General features: G+C 37.1%; 1 protein-coding gene across 1 annotated transcript in view; it reads right to left on the bottom strand.

Moving 5' to 3' along the window:
• Positions 1-1,211: 1,211 nt before the first annotated feature.
• The window catches only part of IGF1 (insulin like growth factor 1), a 91,005-nt gene continuing 73,838 nt past the window's right edge, over positions 1,212-18,378 (bottom strand). Inside the window, exon 4 of the mRNA XM_090043231.1 lies at positions 1,212-9,321. Within this exon, the coding sequence (XP_089899357.1) occupies positions 9,262-9,321 (60 nt within the window). The 3' untranslated portion in view covers positions 1,212-9,261. The remainder of the gene's footprint in view (positions 9,322-18,378) is intronic.

Raw genomic sequence — 18,378 nt, 5'->3', positions numbered from 1 at the left:
GAATAAATCCTTTTTGCAGAGAGGAAAGAGAAGGTTGCTAGAAAATTACCTCAAATCAGAAATCACCTCTATTTTATAAATATAAGATATTCTTGCAAGGCTTTACAGGACTTTCTTCTCATACCCACCTCCTTTCTCACTGTATCCTTTCTTACCAAGTTCACATAAGTACTGTTGAACTCTTGCCTCTTCAAGGAATATTTGATTTGTGAAGCAACTCCCAGGTACATTTGTGGACTGTTCTCACAATACATTGTGAAGCTAGGGTGACAAGCTGAGATAGGATTGCTAGTCATGTTATGGGGTTATATAAATTTTGTTAAATATTGCAACGTGTTAAATGCAAAAAAACCCCTTACACTTGTGATAATCTGAGTTCAAAGTATCGTTCAAATCAAATATGAATTGAGTTTGGAAGTCTCTCTTCTCTAGTTCTTTGGCTGCATCACATGGACCCTGTGATGATATGACATGATTCAAATTAAAGGCCACTTATGTGTTTAATTTAATACCTTTTAGCAGCAGTTTCCATATATTTGCTAAATAATATGTTGTTGTGGTAGTGACTGTTTAAAAGTGTCTGTTCCATGGAAATCTGGATAAAGATATGTGAAAGAAGGGCATTACTTTTGAGATAATGCAGGTAGTGAACTTTATAACTCAGGATGGCTTCAATACAAGTGGGTATCTATGTGTGTGCTCTGGGAGAAGGGGGAGGATGCTTTAATTACAGCAGTTCAGAGAGCCATGCTAATTAAAGTGCCCAGAGTATCTCATGCATCAGCGTCCCCATGTTTAAAAATGGTGGTGGGGTGCTTTTAACTAAAGCTTATCAAACACTGGAGTCTGCTGAAGCACAGTAATTACCATGCTCCAGGAGACTCGACTAATTGAGTCTGCTCCAATGTGCTATAATTACAGCATGTGTCGAAGCAGCCCTGCTGCTCGTGTATAGGGGCACAATGTGTTAGATAGGGGGAAAAAAAACAAAAACCCTAACATAAATCGCCAGGATAATCTTCCTTAATCAAACCATGTCACAACACTAGAAACCTAACCCTCACAATGTTCCCTTTTAGGTATCTTCTTGTTTTGATGTATTCATCCAAACTCAGATCTGTGTGCACTGGTAAGAGTTTAAAACAATTTTCGTTTTATGCAATATGTATGTGTTTGCATGCCTGCACATAGGAAGAATATTTAACACACAGTTGTTATTAACCATTATCCTTTATTAGACCTCACAGAGGTGTAAACTATACATACAAATACATTAGAAAGATACCCTCTTACAGTAATGCTTCACATTTTGGACCTGATACCAAGAGGGTTGCAAACATTTCAGTACATTCTACAAAACAAAGGGTGCATTAGCTTTTATGTATACCAAGTGACAAAGCCCTTTACTGAAAACATAGTAGTAGATAAAAGTGAAAATCAGTCAGTTAGATCTTCCAACCTTTGGACCTACTCCATAAATGTATATAAAAGACTTTAGAAGTATGGATACACTATTATTTATGGAACAATGTTTACTAATGTAGACTGCTCACCGAGGGGAAGAAAATGGCTAAAATGCTATTACATGAACTGCAAACTAGCAAGAATCCTTTATCAGCTTTTACATTTGCACATATTAAGAGCTCCTTCCTTTTGACTCATTGTTCATAATTAGAAAAGCATATAGGTGCTAAATGGGGAGAGTAGCACAACAAAGACATTGTTGAGGTATTTGAGGGGGTTCTGCAACACAATGATGTTACATACACAGTATGAAGTATTACTTGTCATCAAGTAGTGACATCGCATAATGAAATAAGCACAGAAGAATAAAAAAGAATGAATCCAGTTAAAAGTTTGGAAGCGAGTTTACCTGGTCAAAAGTGAACATATCACACTTGCCACTGTTTGGTAACAATTATTTGGATTGCTAAATTCGCATTTTATCAGTAGTGATAATCAGAAATTCAAATGGCCACATTCATGCCTGCATCATGTAAACCCAGGTTTTACTCAGGATATCAACTGAGATCAAAGGCAGGATAGTTACTATTTCTCTGTGAAAATGACCACTTTAGAAAAAAGTGGTGTTAGTGTCATCACATTTTGGTGGCCTGTCAGTTTCAAAGAGTACACAAGATTTGAAGAGTAGTAGCAAGATGGTTAGTGATGCTTGTTTTTGTATTGTAACTTTTTAATTCTTAAATTTTCTAAGCTTTATGATAAGTGGGTTTAATATGCAACCCCAAAGGCTACTGGGATTAAGAAAATATAAAACAGAAACACCACATTCTGATAAAAAGCAACACAGTATATTTTACTACTAATGAATCTTGTGAATCTTTTCTTGGAAACTGTACATAATAGAATGAAGCGGACCATATTATAACTCTAGTTTGATTACACCAAGTTTAATCAGGTAACCACTTTGATTTATTATAAACATATCACAATCATTCTTGCATGTTTTGGTGCATTTTTATACATCTAATTGTACAAATTCCTTAGGAACAATAATAAATCAAAAGATATACTTTTTATTTACTGCGTTGTACAAGGTAGCTTGCATATATCTATTTCATGCAGGCCCCTCTTCAAATGAATATAATAACAATTACAACATCATTCTTGTAGAGTACTTTTATCAATGTTAATCTGGAGGATTAACTGCAATAAAGTTACAAATATTAAGAATAAAATTAACTCTGTGCACTGAGCAACCAGAAGGCCTATGTCTCAAACCTTTGAAAGAGAGCTTAAGTGGTGTGTAGGTTTTTATGCTGAGCTTTGCTGATGGATTAATTTTATCCTATAATAGCAAAGTGCTGTCAGTAAATTTAAAGACAATGGAATATGTAATTCTGTTTTAAAATGTGTAATGATGATAATTATAATAATGATGGTAATTATTATAATAATTTAGCTTGGTTCAGTTAATCGTTCCTCACTGTGATTTATCAGTTTACTGTTTAAAATAAAAGGACATCAACAATTATTGAATTTTTCCAAAAGGGAAGGAAATTATTTCAGTTCCACAAGTATTCTTTTGTTCTGACATGGAGGAAATGGGCTGGTATCAATAAATTAGACTACAATATAACTATGTACTGTCATAGTCATAAACTTCTTAATAAAATTAAAATGAGAAAGAATGTGACTATTTCTTAACTGGATTTGTACTATTTGTTTTAGCAGGAACTTTCAATTCTATAACTGTGTAGAGGTTGTACATAGATGAAGATGTTTACAAGAGTGTTAAGCATAACTGCTAGCAGCAGAAGTGTCATATGAATGGTCTTGATGAATTGGATAAGCCAAGTTGGCAAAACAGAACAAACTTAAAGAATTGACCTAGGCTAAAAATCAGTCATTTAAAAGTAGGGATTCATCAATTTACATTTTGCCTGTTGTAAAATTGCTGTGAGTTAGGAAGTTTGACCAGAAGAAAGTAAGTTCCTTACATTTTTCTAATGTTTTGCAGGAATGCAAAGGATAAAGTCTTGGAGACATGTTAATTATGCTTACAAGAAGGAAACAGTTTTATTTTTTTAATGAAAATTTAGGTGAAGAAAGATGGAATGAAAAGTAAATTTTTTTAATATTGGGTTCTTATACTTATGTTTAGATGCTTAAATATTTTTGTCTTATTTTCAATGGGAGGGGCTTGTTGTGCAACAGTCTTGAAAATCCAGACACCTAACTAGGTCCTTAAATATGAATGTAGGATCTTCCTTTAGACTTCTGTATTTTAAAATATTGTTCCAAAATTATAATCCAGTGGGTTATTAACAAGGATCCATAAGAAAAATGTTTAAATCATAAAGAGAAATTGTTCATATGCAAGAGGTCAAATCATTAAATAGGAAAAAAAGAAAAGCACAATATCTATACACACACCCTTTATGCAACTGATATGAGACTTCCTAATGTAAAGTAAGCGTCCGGGAGGTCCTTTTTGTTTTGGTCTCTGCTAGACTGGTATCTCTATACTGTACTATATGTAATCAAGTTTCAAATATTTTCATAACCAATTTCATGTAAAATCAGACAGAAACAAATGTATTTATAGCAGATAATGTGTTTGGCAATGATAGTCCTGTAGAATATTACAATGCTGTGACAAGCAAAATGTGTAGTGGATTAAAATGAATGAAAGTTTGCACTTATGATTTTTTTCCCCTTTCAAGATATAACTTTTAATTAATTTTCTTTTCTTTCTGGTATTTCAATGGGTAAATTTGATAATTCTTGAGTAACCACACCAAGACAGAGTCTAAACTTTTTGTTAATAAATGCCAAAAATAAAAACTCTAATTATTCTATTAAAAAACAAAACAGTGATGCAAAATTAATTTAACTAGATTTGCCATTTAAAAAATATAACAATGAAAAAATGTATTTGAGAGACTTTGGCATTTGAAAGACTTGTTTGAACTAAGCACTATTCTTAAAAGAGGAACCAGCTGTGTATGTTGAATGCCTAATAAATAATTACAATTCCTTTTCAGAGTACAAATAAAACATTTTAAATAGATTGATTATAACTTCATCAGAACATTCTATCTATCCTATAGGTTCAAGAATCTCTATTTGGGTTTAACTTACTAACTCTCATTAAAAAAAAAAAAAAAAAAAGAAATGTCATTTTTACACATTAAGATGTTCATAGTGACCATATAAAGTTAAAAAAAATTCACAGACTGTTAGCCATCTCTTTCAACTTTTTCCCACAGAAATCAATCAGAATGAGAAAATAGCCTCTGTTTCACATTGCAAATACTTTGTTCATTTCTTAACAAGATCAGAGACACTACTTTAGATGGTTCTGTAAATGAAAAAGCCTTATGAATTGTTTGGGCTTTTTAGTTGGGAGACAGAAAAAATATTCAAAAGAAACTGGGGAAAGGGACAGGCATTCAAAAATCCTGAGGTGGAATTGATCTAAATTATGCAGCTTTCTGTAGGCAGTGTAACTTAGATCTGTAGCAAACAGAGCACACATTCACCCTTTGGTGGGGATGTAGTGGGGGGCAAATCTTAGACTGGATTCTGCCCTTTTAAACCTGTCTTTATGTGCTGAACTTCTGTTCTGTTACAGTTTTGTGTGCCCAACTTCTGTTATGAGTATAGACCAGTTTCTGATCACTTATACCAGTAAAAGTGTAATATCTTTACCTGGCCTGGGAATAGTGATTAATCCCCTGAATGAGAATCTGGATCATATGGTGCCATTGACTTTAAGATAGTCTTGCCATCGACTCAGTGCAGAGCCTGCCTTAAAAATCTTGAGTGTGATGTGGGATCTTCCATTATCTGTAATTTATTTTGAATTATACCCACTGTCTCCTGGTTTAAATGCTTGCCTTTACTTGTAATATGGACTTTGATAAGAGCATTGGGTTTCAAAACCTGTGAATTTTTGTGGCGCTCTGACTTTGACCTCTGTCCCAACTCCAATAATTTAGCAAATTTCTTCTGTGCATCTGTATGGCAAAAAGTTGAAAGTTTATGGCTAGACATATTTCTATTTTAATAAGCATATCTATATAATTGCCATTTTTTATATCTTAAAAAAATATTTATGCTTTCTTTATATTTTAGTCAAGTACTTTCTTAAACAAAACAATAGCACCACTTTGGCATTGTTGGCCAAATCAGTAAAAGGTAAAGCAAATATGCTACATAGTCTTTTCTGAACTTCATATATTTTGCACTTGCTCATCGAAACAGTGGGCCAATGAACCACTACGCATGGCGTAGTGGAGACCTAGTACATTCAAATGTGTCAACTGAAAGGGCAGTCTTCATGCAGCTACTGCTTATGGATGAAATTCACCCCTGCACGTAAGGGCCCATGCAGGGCCTGCTCTTACCTCACAGGGGTATTTAGGACCAGGTTTTATTACATTTATTGGGCATCTAAGTGGACTTAGGCACCTCAGTGCAATTCTATTCCACTGTTTTCAAGTCTCAGAAATTCATTACTGTATTTATTTTTGTAATACACTCTCATTTTACCTATGGGCATTTGTAGATGAAACAGGGGCCTTAAACTGAAGTGGTGGGTAAATAGAACACTGCTTCAATTGAGGGCTGGTTAAACCCCCATGTTGTGCACACGCCTTACCTGCTTCTCTGGTGGGGAGGGGAGGATGAGCTGCCAGCAGGTGGAGCAGTCTCTGAGCTATGGGGGGGAGGAGGGGGGTGGTGCTTCCCTCCATGGCAGTGGTAGCCCCACTAAGTGGCACCTGCCTGCAGGCACCTGCCTTGGGCGGTCCCAGGGGGCACCACAGCTGCAGAGAAAAGCACCGGGCTCCCATGCAGCTCAGGTAGGCAGGTTCCAAGGGGTGGAAAAAAAAGATCAGGCTTGCTGCTTTTCTTGGGCAAAGCTGCTTTCCCAGGCTGCTGCCAGGCTGCCTGCAGGGCTTCCTGCAGAGCCCCTATGCTGCACACAGCCTGGTGCTTTAGTCTGATGCATCCCAAGTCATTTAAGGCGCATTATACCACCAAATTTCCTACAGCAGCTGGAATTAATGTGCAATATGCCACCAAGGCATGCAAACACAGACACTATTAAAGCAGTGCAAAAGCATTTAGCCTGCTTTAGTGGCGTGTGCACATGCCTCTTGTTTCATCTACACACAGCCTAAGTCACAACAAGGTAGTGAGGAGGAAGACCTGCCCACACGTTGCATTAACCGTTTTTCAGGGAATCAAGCAGGGTGCAGTAGAATTGCATTTAGGTACTTAGGCATTTAGCTACCATGTATGTGTCAGATAGGCGGAATAGAATCTGGCCCCTAGATCTTGAACTTTCATGGTTAGAGACAGTCTTTATTATTTGGATTCACAGGGCCATATAATGGAGTCCTGTTCTTTGACTGAGCATAATGTAAAACATAATAATAAGCTTTGTGCAGGCCCTTTGCACAAATGTGATTGTCAGTCTAGATGTACATTTTTACTGCTGAGCAAAGAATTTTTCTGCTTCCCTTTCAAAACTGTTAATGATTAATGCTAGTTTCTGTTGAGTTTCAACACCAATCTTGCTATCACTGAAGTAAATAGAAATAGCAAGAGCCATATTGACTTCATTGGGACTGCAATTTTTAAACCATTTAATATTTAATAGTGAGACTTAATTCTGTCTTTTCTTTCATACTTTAGTGATAGTCTATGATGTAACTGAAGTCTTATAGCAAATTCCAGAATGTCAGACTGTCATTTCTTGGACGAAAAAGTTATCCGGGCTATACTAGTTTGTTTGTTTAGCGGTATATACTCATATACCTCACTAACAGAATAGGTAATAACTTATTTTAGCTTTCCACATCTGACTCATTTAGCTTGTTGCCCTCCTTAAAATATCTACCTTGCACAGTGACTGCAGGCAGCCCATTTTAGCTTTACCCTCTTGTATTTTTTTAGTGTAATGCATACCTATTGAATGTATAACCAAGACATGGCTACTGGTACTCAGAACACATTTTACTGGGCTACTCAGGAGGAATACATTGCTCTTTTCTTCAAAAAACTGTTTAACCCAGATTTTTTCCTAGAAAAAAAGGCCATGGTGGTCTCACTTAGGGGATGCTAAAGCCATGGCTCCATCCCTTTAATGTAACTGGTCAAATGCAGGGTTGACAGTAGATCTGTCCTTGAAGTATGCTACTCTCACATTAATTCCATTTATGTCTTCTTTCTGGGAAAATGTTAGCTCCACAATACATCTTGTTCCAAGGCTCTTTTAGCCCTGAATGAATTTACAAAAATGCAGCATAGCAAGCTGTTTAAACAGTGAGATTAAAGATAAAGTCTATAATCTAATTGCCCTATTGCCAGGTTGTCTGGGTGCATTCAAGAATCTGTAAAGAAATCGTCCAAAGGACTACACTGTCCACTCCTCTCTGCAGATCCTCCTGTTGTTTTCCTTGATTAGATGAGCTTTTCTGATTTACAGAGGGATCCAGTAGCCTAATTAAGACTTGGTTTAGTTACACAGGAGTGTGGGAAGCATTGAAACAAATGAGTATTATTAATCCTCTGATACATTAGAGCAGAATGCCCAATATTTCCTAGAGTTTTTGGGTGTAATCTTGCCCTTTCAAGTCTATGGAAGTTACTCCATTGACTTCAATAGCCCGATGAGACTGTGTTTAGAATACTCTACCATTTTTCCATAAATCTTAGAATCCAAATCTCAGGAAAATACTGTAATTTTATTTCTATCTTTATTTCCTTTAGAAGGCAAGAAAACAATTTCCATTTATTAAGTTTGTTTTTAAAAATGCACACGTGGTTTTTAAAACTATTTCCTTTTCATTTTATCTTTGGCTTGGTTTTTCTGTGTTTGCTTTTACCTGTTACAGTTTTGGCCAGACCCTTTCATATAACAAACTACAAAATAGCACCATTGTACTATAAAACAGAATTTTACATACCGTTTGATATATGTGTATTATTGATATGCTAAATTTTACATACTGCATTATATGGAGGAGGAAAGAAGTTGCCTATACTGTTGCAAAACAGTTGTTACCTGGAATAATCACTGAGGGCTTGAGAGCATACATATGCTTAACTGCTTCTAAAATCATGTATCTCACAAGTTGCAACCACTTGCATTTTGGCAAGACAAAAAATAAAGCTATAATTAAAATTGATGCATCTAACCCATATGCTGTCAAAATGCCACAGATGGAATCAATAGATGTCCAAAAATTGCATTTGTTACTTTGCTGCTGCTGCTACTGGGAATGTCAAACTGTGCAAATACGAAAGGGGTAGACAAACAATGCTATCAGACACTGTAAAGCAAACAGCCTGTTGCTTGTATAGAAGTGCAAATAAAAAAAAACACTTAGACAAGGCTGATGAATGACTCCAGCAGCCAGGGTTCATAGGTTAATTTAGTGCAATTGGATCCATCAAAGGCCCATAAATTTGCAGGCTTTTGAGGGGCACAGGACTTTAAGAGTTTTTGTGCAGGATCATTTATAACAGGTTAACAATCAAACAGTAATCTATCAACCTCAGAAGCTTCATAGCACTAGGTTGGTTTATAACATTCTGCTCTCCTAAAGACTCAGTATTGGAATGTTTACTTGCATTGTTCATTGGGAGAATGCCCATCGGTTGAGATTTCATCAAGCTTGTTGAACAATAGTGTTTAAGTCTTCCAATGTTTAACAAATAATTTATTTACAGGAGAGTATCCTGCAGATGGCACATTCATTCTTCACTCGTGTGGATGGTGATTTCTTACATTCTGTAGTTCCTGCTTCCTGTGTTCCCTCTACTTGTATTCTTCAAATGCACTTCCTGAAAGTATAAAAAGCAAATGATTATCTTTAATGCTATATGGTTACATGAATAAATAGTGTTAACTGAGCATAGGCTTACAAGCAGAAGAACTCCTCTATTCATGTCCTGGTGCTGACACTGATTCCATCTGCAACCTTCAGCAAGTCAGTGGGTGCATCTACACGGGCACTTTACTGTGGAGCAGACTAATTACTCTGCAGTAAAGTATCATTGTCTAAATATGCAACACTATTAGATTGCAGTGAATTAATTAACTCTGCCGTAAAATAGTACTCTTGGGGATAGGACTATTTTACAATAGAGTAATTCACTGCACTGAAATGGACTTGTGGATGCTATCTGCAGGTGTAAATTGCACCCAGTCAGCTCAGCCAAGTCAGCCGCTTGTTCCACCCTGGTTCAAATTGCTGCCGTCCTGGGTGCACGTGTAGACAGTGCTTCCAGGAGCAGTTCCCTTCGGCTCAAATGGCTCCAGAGTTTGTGTCATATTAATTGCACATGTTGATGCACCCAGTTGCTATCTCTGCCTCAGTTTCTCCATCTATACAACTGGTATGTTAATACAATATTTACATTGCAGATATATAAATGTTTATAAAAAGAAACAAATTCCTGCATATGGTGGAGTGAGGCTTGCTTCAAGGTTGATAGTTTCCACGATATTTTCTATCCATCAATCCAGATGCAAAAAAGCAATTATCCTAAATGACCTAATTAATGGACTTCTCATGTCAGTGTGATTCTGCATGATCTCTGTACTGTGAAATTCCCATACCACTTGAAAGAAAATTTGCTTTAGTTATTGACTTGATTTGATTTCTAATCTTGCTCCAATACACCTGTACCTTTGGCTGGTCCCATCAGGTAACAATAAACTTTCTGGGCATGTCCAAGCACAACAAAAATGACTGCAGTGCCACATACCGCACAATCAGGTGTTCTTCTTGCTGCAAGGGTGTGCTGCCCATGTGTGCACTGCTCGGTTTTTTTTTTCTGAAGTTTTTTTTTTTTAACCCCTGGATATCCTTTGACTCCTGGATACCCAGGGATCAAAAAAACTCATGGGAAAAAGAAGCAGAGCAGCACATGCATGGGCAGCGTGCGCTGCTGAAAAGTGGAACTGGGCTGTCTAGAGCCGTGCTGCAGGTCCCAGCCAGGCTCCTCCTGGTAGGATCACCACTGAGGCCCCCAGGATCCCAGGTAAGGCTGCTGGGGCCAGCCCAGTGCTGGCCCCAGCCTCCCCTACTACCCCTACGGAAACTTGCCCCATGCCAAAGTTCATGTAGCACTGGCTTTCCCTGGGGACTAGTAGCTGTGGCACAAAGTTCAACCATAAACTATACAGTCAGGCATTTAGAAGAGGTTGCTCATATGTTTCTTTTAGACCTATGATTCTTTTAGAGTTGGTTGGGACCAGTGATGGCAGTAACTGTCATATGTATCAAACCAGCATTACTAGAACACCCTCCCCCCACCCCCGCACAGCCAAACTAAGCAGCATCACCAATGTTGACTGCAAGACAAGTTAGTGAATTCTAGATTATTCAACATTAAGAATTTCTTTCTTTGTTGTAGTAATACTGTCTTCTCCTCCTTAATCCTACACTTCTTAGTCTTGCAGTTTCTTTCATCACTGCTTTTTGTCTGAAGATGCTTAAAACCTCTTGTCGATGTCAACTTTTTAATCATTCCCCTGATGATCTATATCATACGTTGACCCTGAAGTGCAACTATAATGTGGATAACCTAGCAATCTAGAGACCACTTGATCAGCCCAAAAGAATTTCTATATGGTTTTCTTTTTATCAGTTATTACTTAGTAAGCCATTGCTGAATAGCTGCTCTAATATGCCTTGTGTATATATAGGTGTATAAATATATACAAAATATGAATTCATTATAACTTTACATGACCTTTTTAGTTTTCTTGATTTTTCTTACCCAGCCTTGCTAAAATTAATCTTTCTACCTATCTCAACCTTCTTCCATATGATTCCTTAGGCTTTACTTGTAATGCACCTACTGCAGATGAGCCCTTCGGTTCTTACTAAGGGCATTTACACATGAAATCAGCATGATGCAACAAATTCTGGCATGGTTCATGCTGGAGTTTATTGCTCCTCAGCACAGAGTTTACATGTACATTCAGGACTGCAACATGTTGAGCCAAGGCAGCACAGCCATAGCCAGCAGGAGGACTGGGGGGTGCTACAGTAAGAGGCTACCTGGAGGAGGTCCCACAGTGTATCACCCTTGTTCCCCAACCAGCCTGATCACCATCTATACATGCACTGTGGTGCAGCAAATAACTCCACTATAGGATAGTACTTGTATCGGGCAATACTACAGGCAGCCCTTGACTTACAACATTTCTAGTTGCAGTGAAAAGCACTTACAACATATATAAATTGACACCCTGTTTTGACTTTCTGACATCAGTTTCAACTTTATGACTCTTGGTCCGATGCGATGCCAAGCCAGCAAACAAGTTCGCTGTGTTGCTCATTTCCCTGGAGGACATCTGTCCAAACTTCCTTGGACACTTTCTTTAAGAAAGCAGACAAGACTCCAGAAAAACCTGCAGCCAAGACTCCTGAGATGACTCCAGCCAAGAACCCTTCAAAAAGTCCAACCAAGAGCCCTTCAAAAAGTCCAGCAAAGTCACCTCAAAGAAGTCCTTCCAAATGATAGCTGTTTACAATATAAATATATTATGTAGCTACATTATTCATATATAATTTATTAAGTACAAAATTCTGGGTTACTTTTGGTGAGAATAGGGTATTTGGCCTTGGTTCAGGAACCAATTCCCCATTTATAACATTGTTTCCTGTGAGAAAATCAGTTCTGAGTTGCAATGTTTAGTCTTAAGATGCAGTTTTCATGAACCATTTGTGTTGTGAGTCTGAGGATTGCCTATAATTATGGTTGAGTTAATTAGTTTACCCCAGCCTAATAGCTCTGCACATGTAGACACTGACACTTTACTGTGAAACTAATTAGGCAATGCCACAGTAAGTATCTCGTGTAGATGTCTCCACTGATTCATGTCTGCACCAGGCCACTTAAAGGTCCACACATCTTGTCCTAATCCACCTCTGCTTGCATCATCAACTCCTGAACTTCTATGATGGCAGTGGAATAAAAACTTAGCATTATCATTGCTGCTCCAAAGCTGCACTATATTTTAGAAGAATTTGCCAGAGGACAGCAAAAGACAAGTTATTACATACAATATATTTTAATCTATGCACAATATAATATAGAAAGTAGTCAAAATTTAAGAAAATTGGCTTCCAAAAGCTACTAGATCTATAATAGATATTGCAATTCCATTATGAACAAATAAGTCTTCTCTGCTATTCCTGTCCTTTGAATTTTTGATGCCTTATCAATCAGTAAAGTAAAATATGTGCTTAAATGGAACAGGGGCAAAGTCATATGCTTTAGCTCCGATATGTGGCCAAGTGGCAAAATGAGGCATTGCTTGTAGCATACAAGATGAGGCATAAATATTGGAGAGAATATTTAATAGTATGCCTAGTACTACTTCTATTTGTTACTTTGGTCACTGCAGGAAAGAAGAGGCACTGACTGTAGCAGCAGCGCACACTAGAAAAATGGCTTTGCCCCAAGTTGCAAATTCCCTTACAAACAGACATAGTTGAGGCCATTCAAAATCAGGATGATAAATCTGGATGATCTAGGGTCTCATATGTCACTTCTATATGTTGACAAGGATAGTCATAAAACCAAAGTATGGTACTCAGGGAGCCTGGTCTTACTTATGTCTATTGGGTCACTCATTTCTTAAATTCAATCATGCAGATGTTTCTCAGTATCGAAGAACATGTCACAACTGCATTATGCAGAGTACAGAAAATATGCAACTACTTTTATAGATTTCCAAAGGCTTTTATACTACCTTTCATTTGATCCAGCTAAAAAAAATTCCCTCAAGCCTCTTTATCTACATCTTAGAGAAGATCTAAAAAATAGATGGAAGTCTATGTACAATTTGATTTGATGAATTCTTGAGCAGAGATCAGTAATCATTAAATATACCATTCACAGTAAACTGGAGTTGTCATTCTTTTCATCCTGACCAAAGTAGGTCATATTTTCTAAATGTAGAAATTCTGCACCGTAATATAATTGAGTTCTTTAACTGGACATCAAACAAAAAAATACCCCCTCATTCTCTTTTTTGGAAATAAATACAATAAATAGAAGAAATATGCAGGAGTTTACTATAGAAAGAACCTGGTTTTGTTAATGTGAATCTTTCTATTGACTTCAAGAATCTTTGAATCGGGCTCAGAGATGCATATTTACACTGACAAAAACTGCTTATCTCTTTTCCAACTTTGAAAAACTGTCTGAAATATTTAAAAATAAAGCTCCTATGTATGAAGTAGCTCCAGTGTTTGTTTCTGTAACAGACACCTCCAGTTGGGAATTACAGATGGGGATAACTACAATGGGCAGCTTTGAATTGTCCAAGGAAAGGTGGCAATGTTTTCATTGTCAGATCCTTGACTCTACTTATGCCAATCAGGTTTCACAGGTGTAAATGCAAAATGTGATTTGTCTTCAGCAGATATTTCTTTCACAAGAAACGAGCATTAACATAGGGGAGATGATTATCTTTCTGATCCTAAGGTTCATTTAACTGTAACAGACAAAGGGGATTGGGAATTGTCTTCTTTTAAGCTTTTCAGAATGACCATTTAAATCTGGCATTTGTTTTACTGGTAATAAAAGAAAAACCCAATGTTTGTAGTAACACACACCATATCTTAGCTACAAACCCACTAGGGTCTATTTTGAAAAGCATTTTAGTTCTGTGGGCAATGTGGTCAGTGACAAAATATCAAGACTGAAAAGTGGGAAATGGGCAAAAATAGACTTTTTAAAGTAAACAGACCATATTCTGTTGTCTGCCATACTACTGCCTCCCACAATGATTTTGGTGCTGTGGTTTGGGTGTAACAGAAGGTACAATTGGTGCTGCTGCACATATTTTGGCCTGCAGATGTATCTATGAATTGTTAACGTGCCAGTCAGCATAGATACTTCCAGTCTTTCAGAAATAAATGAAAAGTAATTTAATCTCCACTTCTCTTCTCCTCTTTTTTTTTTTCTTAACATAAAATATATTAAATTCCACATTTTTATTTTGGCTCAAGGCCCTAAAGCATAGAAGAAGTTTGGATGGATTTCAGATAACACCCGTTCTTGTGAGCGAACTATAAGTTTGAACTTTTTGAAGGTCATTTGTGCTACTTTGTGTATGTGTATATTAGCATGGAAGGCCAAAACAAGCACAAGGCATGTTTAGGTTTATATCAGCAAGGAGCATGTAGAACTTTCTACTTCTCTGGGCCTTTTGGTAGAGAAAGAAGGAAATGAATTCTTGGCTCCCCCTTTAGTCCAGATGCCTATTAGGAAGATAAGATTGGCTTCAGTGACAGAACTTGTCTGGTATGTGTGACTTCAAGCAGTCACGTTCTTTGCTTGTCCTGAAAGTTAGCCATGAGAATGCTTCCTTGGACAAACAATTGTGACAAAGTCTTAGAGTTCTAAACCAGTGGTTTTCAATCTTTTCAGACTCAATGCACCCCTCAGAAAATGCACGCCCTTAGTTTTCAGTTGTTTTTTGACTACAGAAAAATAATAGAACAATTCTTCTGTTAGAACTTGAAAAGTCTGCACCAGGTCAGAAGGTTTTTAACACTATATGGATTCCTATTTGAAATCTCTACGTTTATCTGGTGAATCATGTCTGTATACCTAATAGTGCTAACATTGTGGGGAAGTCTTTGGCACCCTGAGTGTGATACCACCCTAGTTGAGAACCATTGTTTTAAACTGTGAGAGGCCGTACTTTGCCTAGAGACACATCAGTTGCCTTAGAGAGTGTTGCTGGCAATGGCTAATTGGTGACTGAATGGCTGTGTTCAGGGCTGATCAGCTGTTGCCATCCTGGATAGCTTTTGAGCAGCCAGAACTGTTGCCATGGGATTGAAAGTTGATTGGGAGAGCCTATCAGTATGTCAGATGGACTCACTGGCAGGTCCTCTTGAGGCCAGGTGAATTTAAGAAGCAGGTCCCCTTCCCCCTCCTGGCTGGAGATCTTGCCTTTGTCACAGTCCATCCAGGGATCCATGCACATGTTATTCTCTCTCTATTGGAGAGATGCTCCCAGCATGTTTTATGGGAGCCTTTTAAGGTGACATTTTCTCTTCACAGAATGAGATGTTACCTGAAAAATCAGTGCACTAATTTTTCTTATACTTTGTAATGAAAAGAGTGTCATGGTCTAAAGCACACCTTAGGTTTCATGCTTTTCTTTTTGCTAATTATGAAACTACAGGAATTTCTTCCTTTCTTGGCATCACACATGTTGCCTTATGATTAGGTTTCATAGATTTCATAGACATACATTTCATAGACATTAGGGACTGGAATGGACCTCAAGAGATCAGTGGGATCTCTTGCCATAGGTGGGAAGTCAGCTGGAATCAAGTGACCCCAGCAAGAAATAAATCCAGCTGTTTTTTTAAGGAATCCAGAGTAGGTGCTTGTACCACCTCTGGCGGGAGTTTGTTCCAGACCCTGGACACATGCTGTAAAGAACTTTTTTCTAATATCTAGTCTAACTTGCCCTTCCTGGAGTTTAAGGTCGTTAGACCTTGTTATCCCTTGGGGAGGTCTGGTGAACAGATGTTCTCCCAGGTCCTGACGTACCCCTCTTATGAAGTTGTAGGCTGCCACCACGTTCCCCTTGAGCCTTCTCTTCTCCAGACTGAAGAGTTCCAAGTCCCACAGCCTCTCCTCGTACTGCCTTCCCTCCAGGCCTTGGGTCATACAAGTGGCTCTCCTTTGGATTCTCTCAAGCTTCTCCACGTCCTTCCTTAAGTGGGGGGCCCAATACTGAATGCAGTACTCCAGCTGCAGTCTCACCAGGGCCAAGTAAAGTGGGAGGATGACTTCCCTGGTTTTGCCTGAGATGCATGCCAGAGTTTGGTTAGCTTTGCCCACCACTGCATCACACTGGTGATGTCCTTTCTAATAATTCACATGAACATGTTCATTGATAACTACATTCAGTTTAGATAAATTTTGATATGAAGGCTTTTCATTAGATAGAAAACAACTTCCTATCTTTCAGTAGTTCTGGCTAGACAAATAAAACATATTTAATAGACTTTAATTAACTCTCCTTTTCGTATTGCTAAGAATTTAAATTAATAGCTTTCAGCAGAATGAAACAATTTGCAAGTGTACAAGAAATAATGTTAGGGTTTTTTTTTTTTTGGATAAGCATAATTGATATATGAAATAAAACCATGCAGGTCTGTTGAGGTACAATTAAAATTAGATGGGTTAATTATAATTTGTTATGATAGTGCAATAGATAGTTCTTTTGTTATGTTAATATGACTATACTGGGGACTGCCCTTCAAGTCATTGGATGTTTTTACACTGATGGCTAAATATGTTCATGTTTGGGCCAACAAAAGGTCAATAATAGCTATGTGGAATGTAAGTCATGCATATTTTTATACTAATTCTCTGTAATAGGATGAATTTCATCCTTAACAAATTTGTACATATTAGAATAAATTTGGACATATTAAAATCTCCATTGATATGGATTTTACCCATTTTATCTATTGAAAATACTAAATATATAGAGTAACAGATCTATTTTAATAAATTTTGAAAATACCTTTTCATAATTTCTAAAAATAAAACTTTAGAGTAACAATATGAAAAAATACTATTTTGTAGCATATAGATATATTAAGTACCTGATGCAAAAATATAATATTATGTACTCAAAGGCCAAGAATGCACCTTAAAATGGAACCATGAAAACAATCTGTTAATCAAATTAATAGTTTAACTTGTGATGGAGGATATAGTGTAACTAATTTTAAAGTAGTTTAAATTGTGATGGGGTATAATTTAAGGATAGGTTGACATCTGTCAAATTCTTCACCCATCCAAAGAGGACAATCTTAACTCCATATGATTGTGAGAACAATTGCATTTGCAGTGAAATAAAATAGGTTCTTTGGAAAGGTGATTCTATACAACCTGTTCAGTTCCAATAACAATTAACATTTATAACTTTTCCTTAGCAATAACAGCATACCTTGCCCAGAAATCTTTTGGAGTTTACAATTTGATATGAAACAACTTATGCTATCATCACAGTAATCTGTCAAATAACCCTGTGTGTATTTTATGTAATATTTTAATCAATGAGGTCAAATTCCACTCTTTCACACTGGCGTAAGCTTGATCCTATTGGTTACAGAGGGTCACACTGGATTTATACCTCTCAGAGCAGAATTTGCTACTTTCATATGCTGGTAAGAATGCAGCAACAATAATTATTCTGGTTAATATACATGTGCCCAAATAAATTAAGGTGGAGCTATTTTTGTAGCTGTTTTTTCTTCTTTGCTTAAGTCAAGATAAAATACCTATAAATCTGTGAGTTTATGTTAGTGTACATGTTTGTCTAACAGTTATCTGGTTAAACTTGTATATTATCTAAGCATTCAAACTACTGGTCAAAGCTGCAGTTGAACCTGAAGCTTTAACACTGGAATAGGCTTTTTCTAGGAAAAAACCTATAAGGCTCTCATGTGTGACAGTTTAATTTCTTGGGGACAGCTCCTATACCAACTCTTAGGTGTGTAAGTGAACCTAGGTACCTAAATCTTTGTAAGGAATCTGTCTGACTTGCAACAATACTGTCTTGCTCTGGTGTAAACATCACTTTATCAAATTATTTTACATTAATGTAAACAATTGTATAAAGAGAGGGTAATATGGTAAAGTATTATTTACGTAAAGGCAATTAACTGATAGAAGAGTGGCATTCCTAGGAGGTTAAAGTTTCATATTGTGATCTGTGGTGTCCAGTAGTTGGGGCAATAGTGATGTGTGTGCTTAAAAGGTGAAGGGTATTGTTAGCTGGCTTAAGTTTTCATTTTGTTGCTTTTGTGGGTTTCAATCATGGTGTGTGTGCATGTA

The sequence above is a fragment of the Crocodylus siamensis genome, chromosome 4 (genome assembly GCF_052110815.1).
Source record: "Crocodylus siamensis isolate JL-2025a chromosome 4, ASM5211081v1, whole genome shotgun sequence".
NCBI classification, from domain to species: Eukaryota; Metazoa; Chordata; order Crocodylia; family Crocodylidae; genus Crocodylus; species Crocodylus siamensis.
The sequence above is the reverse complement of the archived record's forward strand: the minus strand, read 5'-3'. Positions and strand labels throughout refer to the sequence as shown.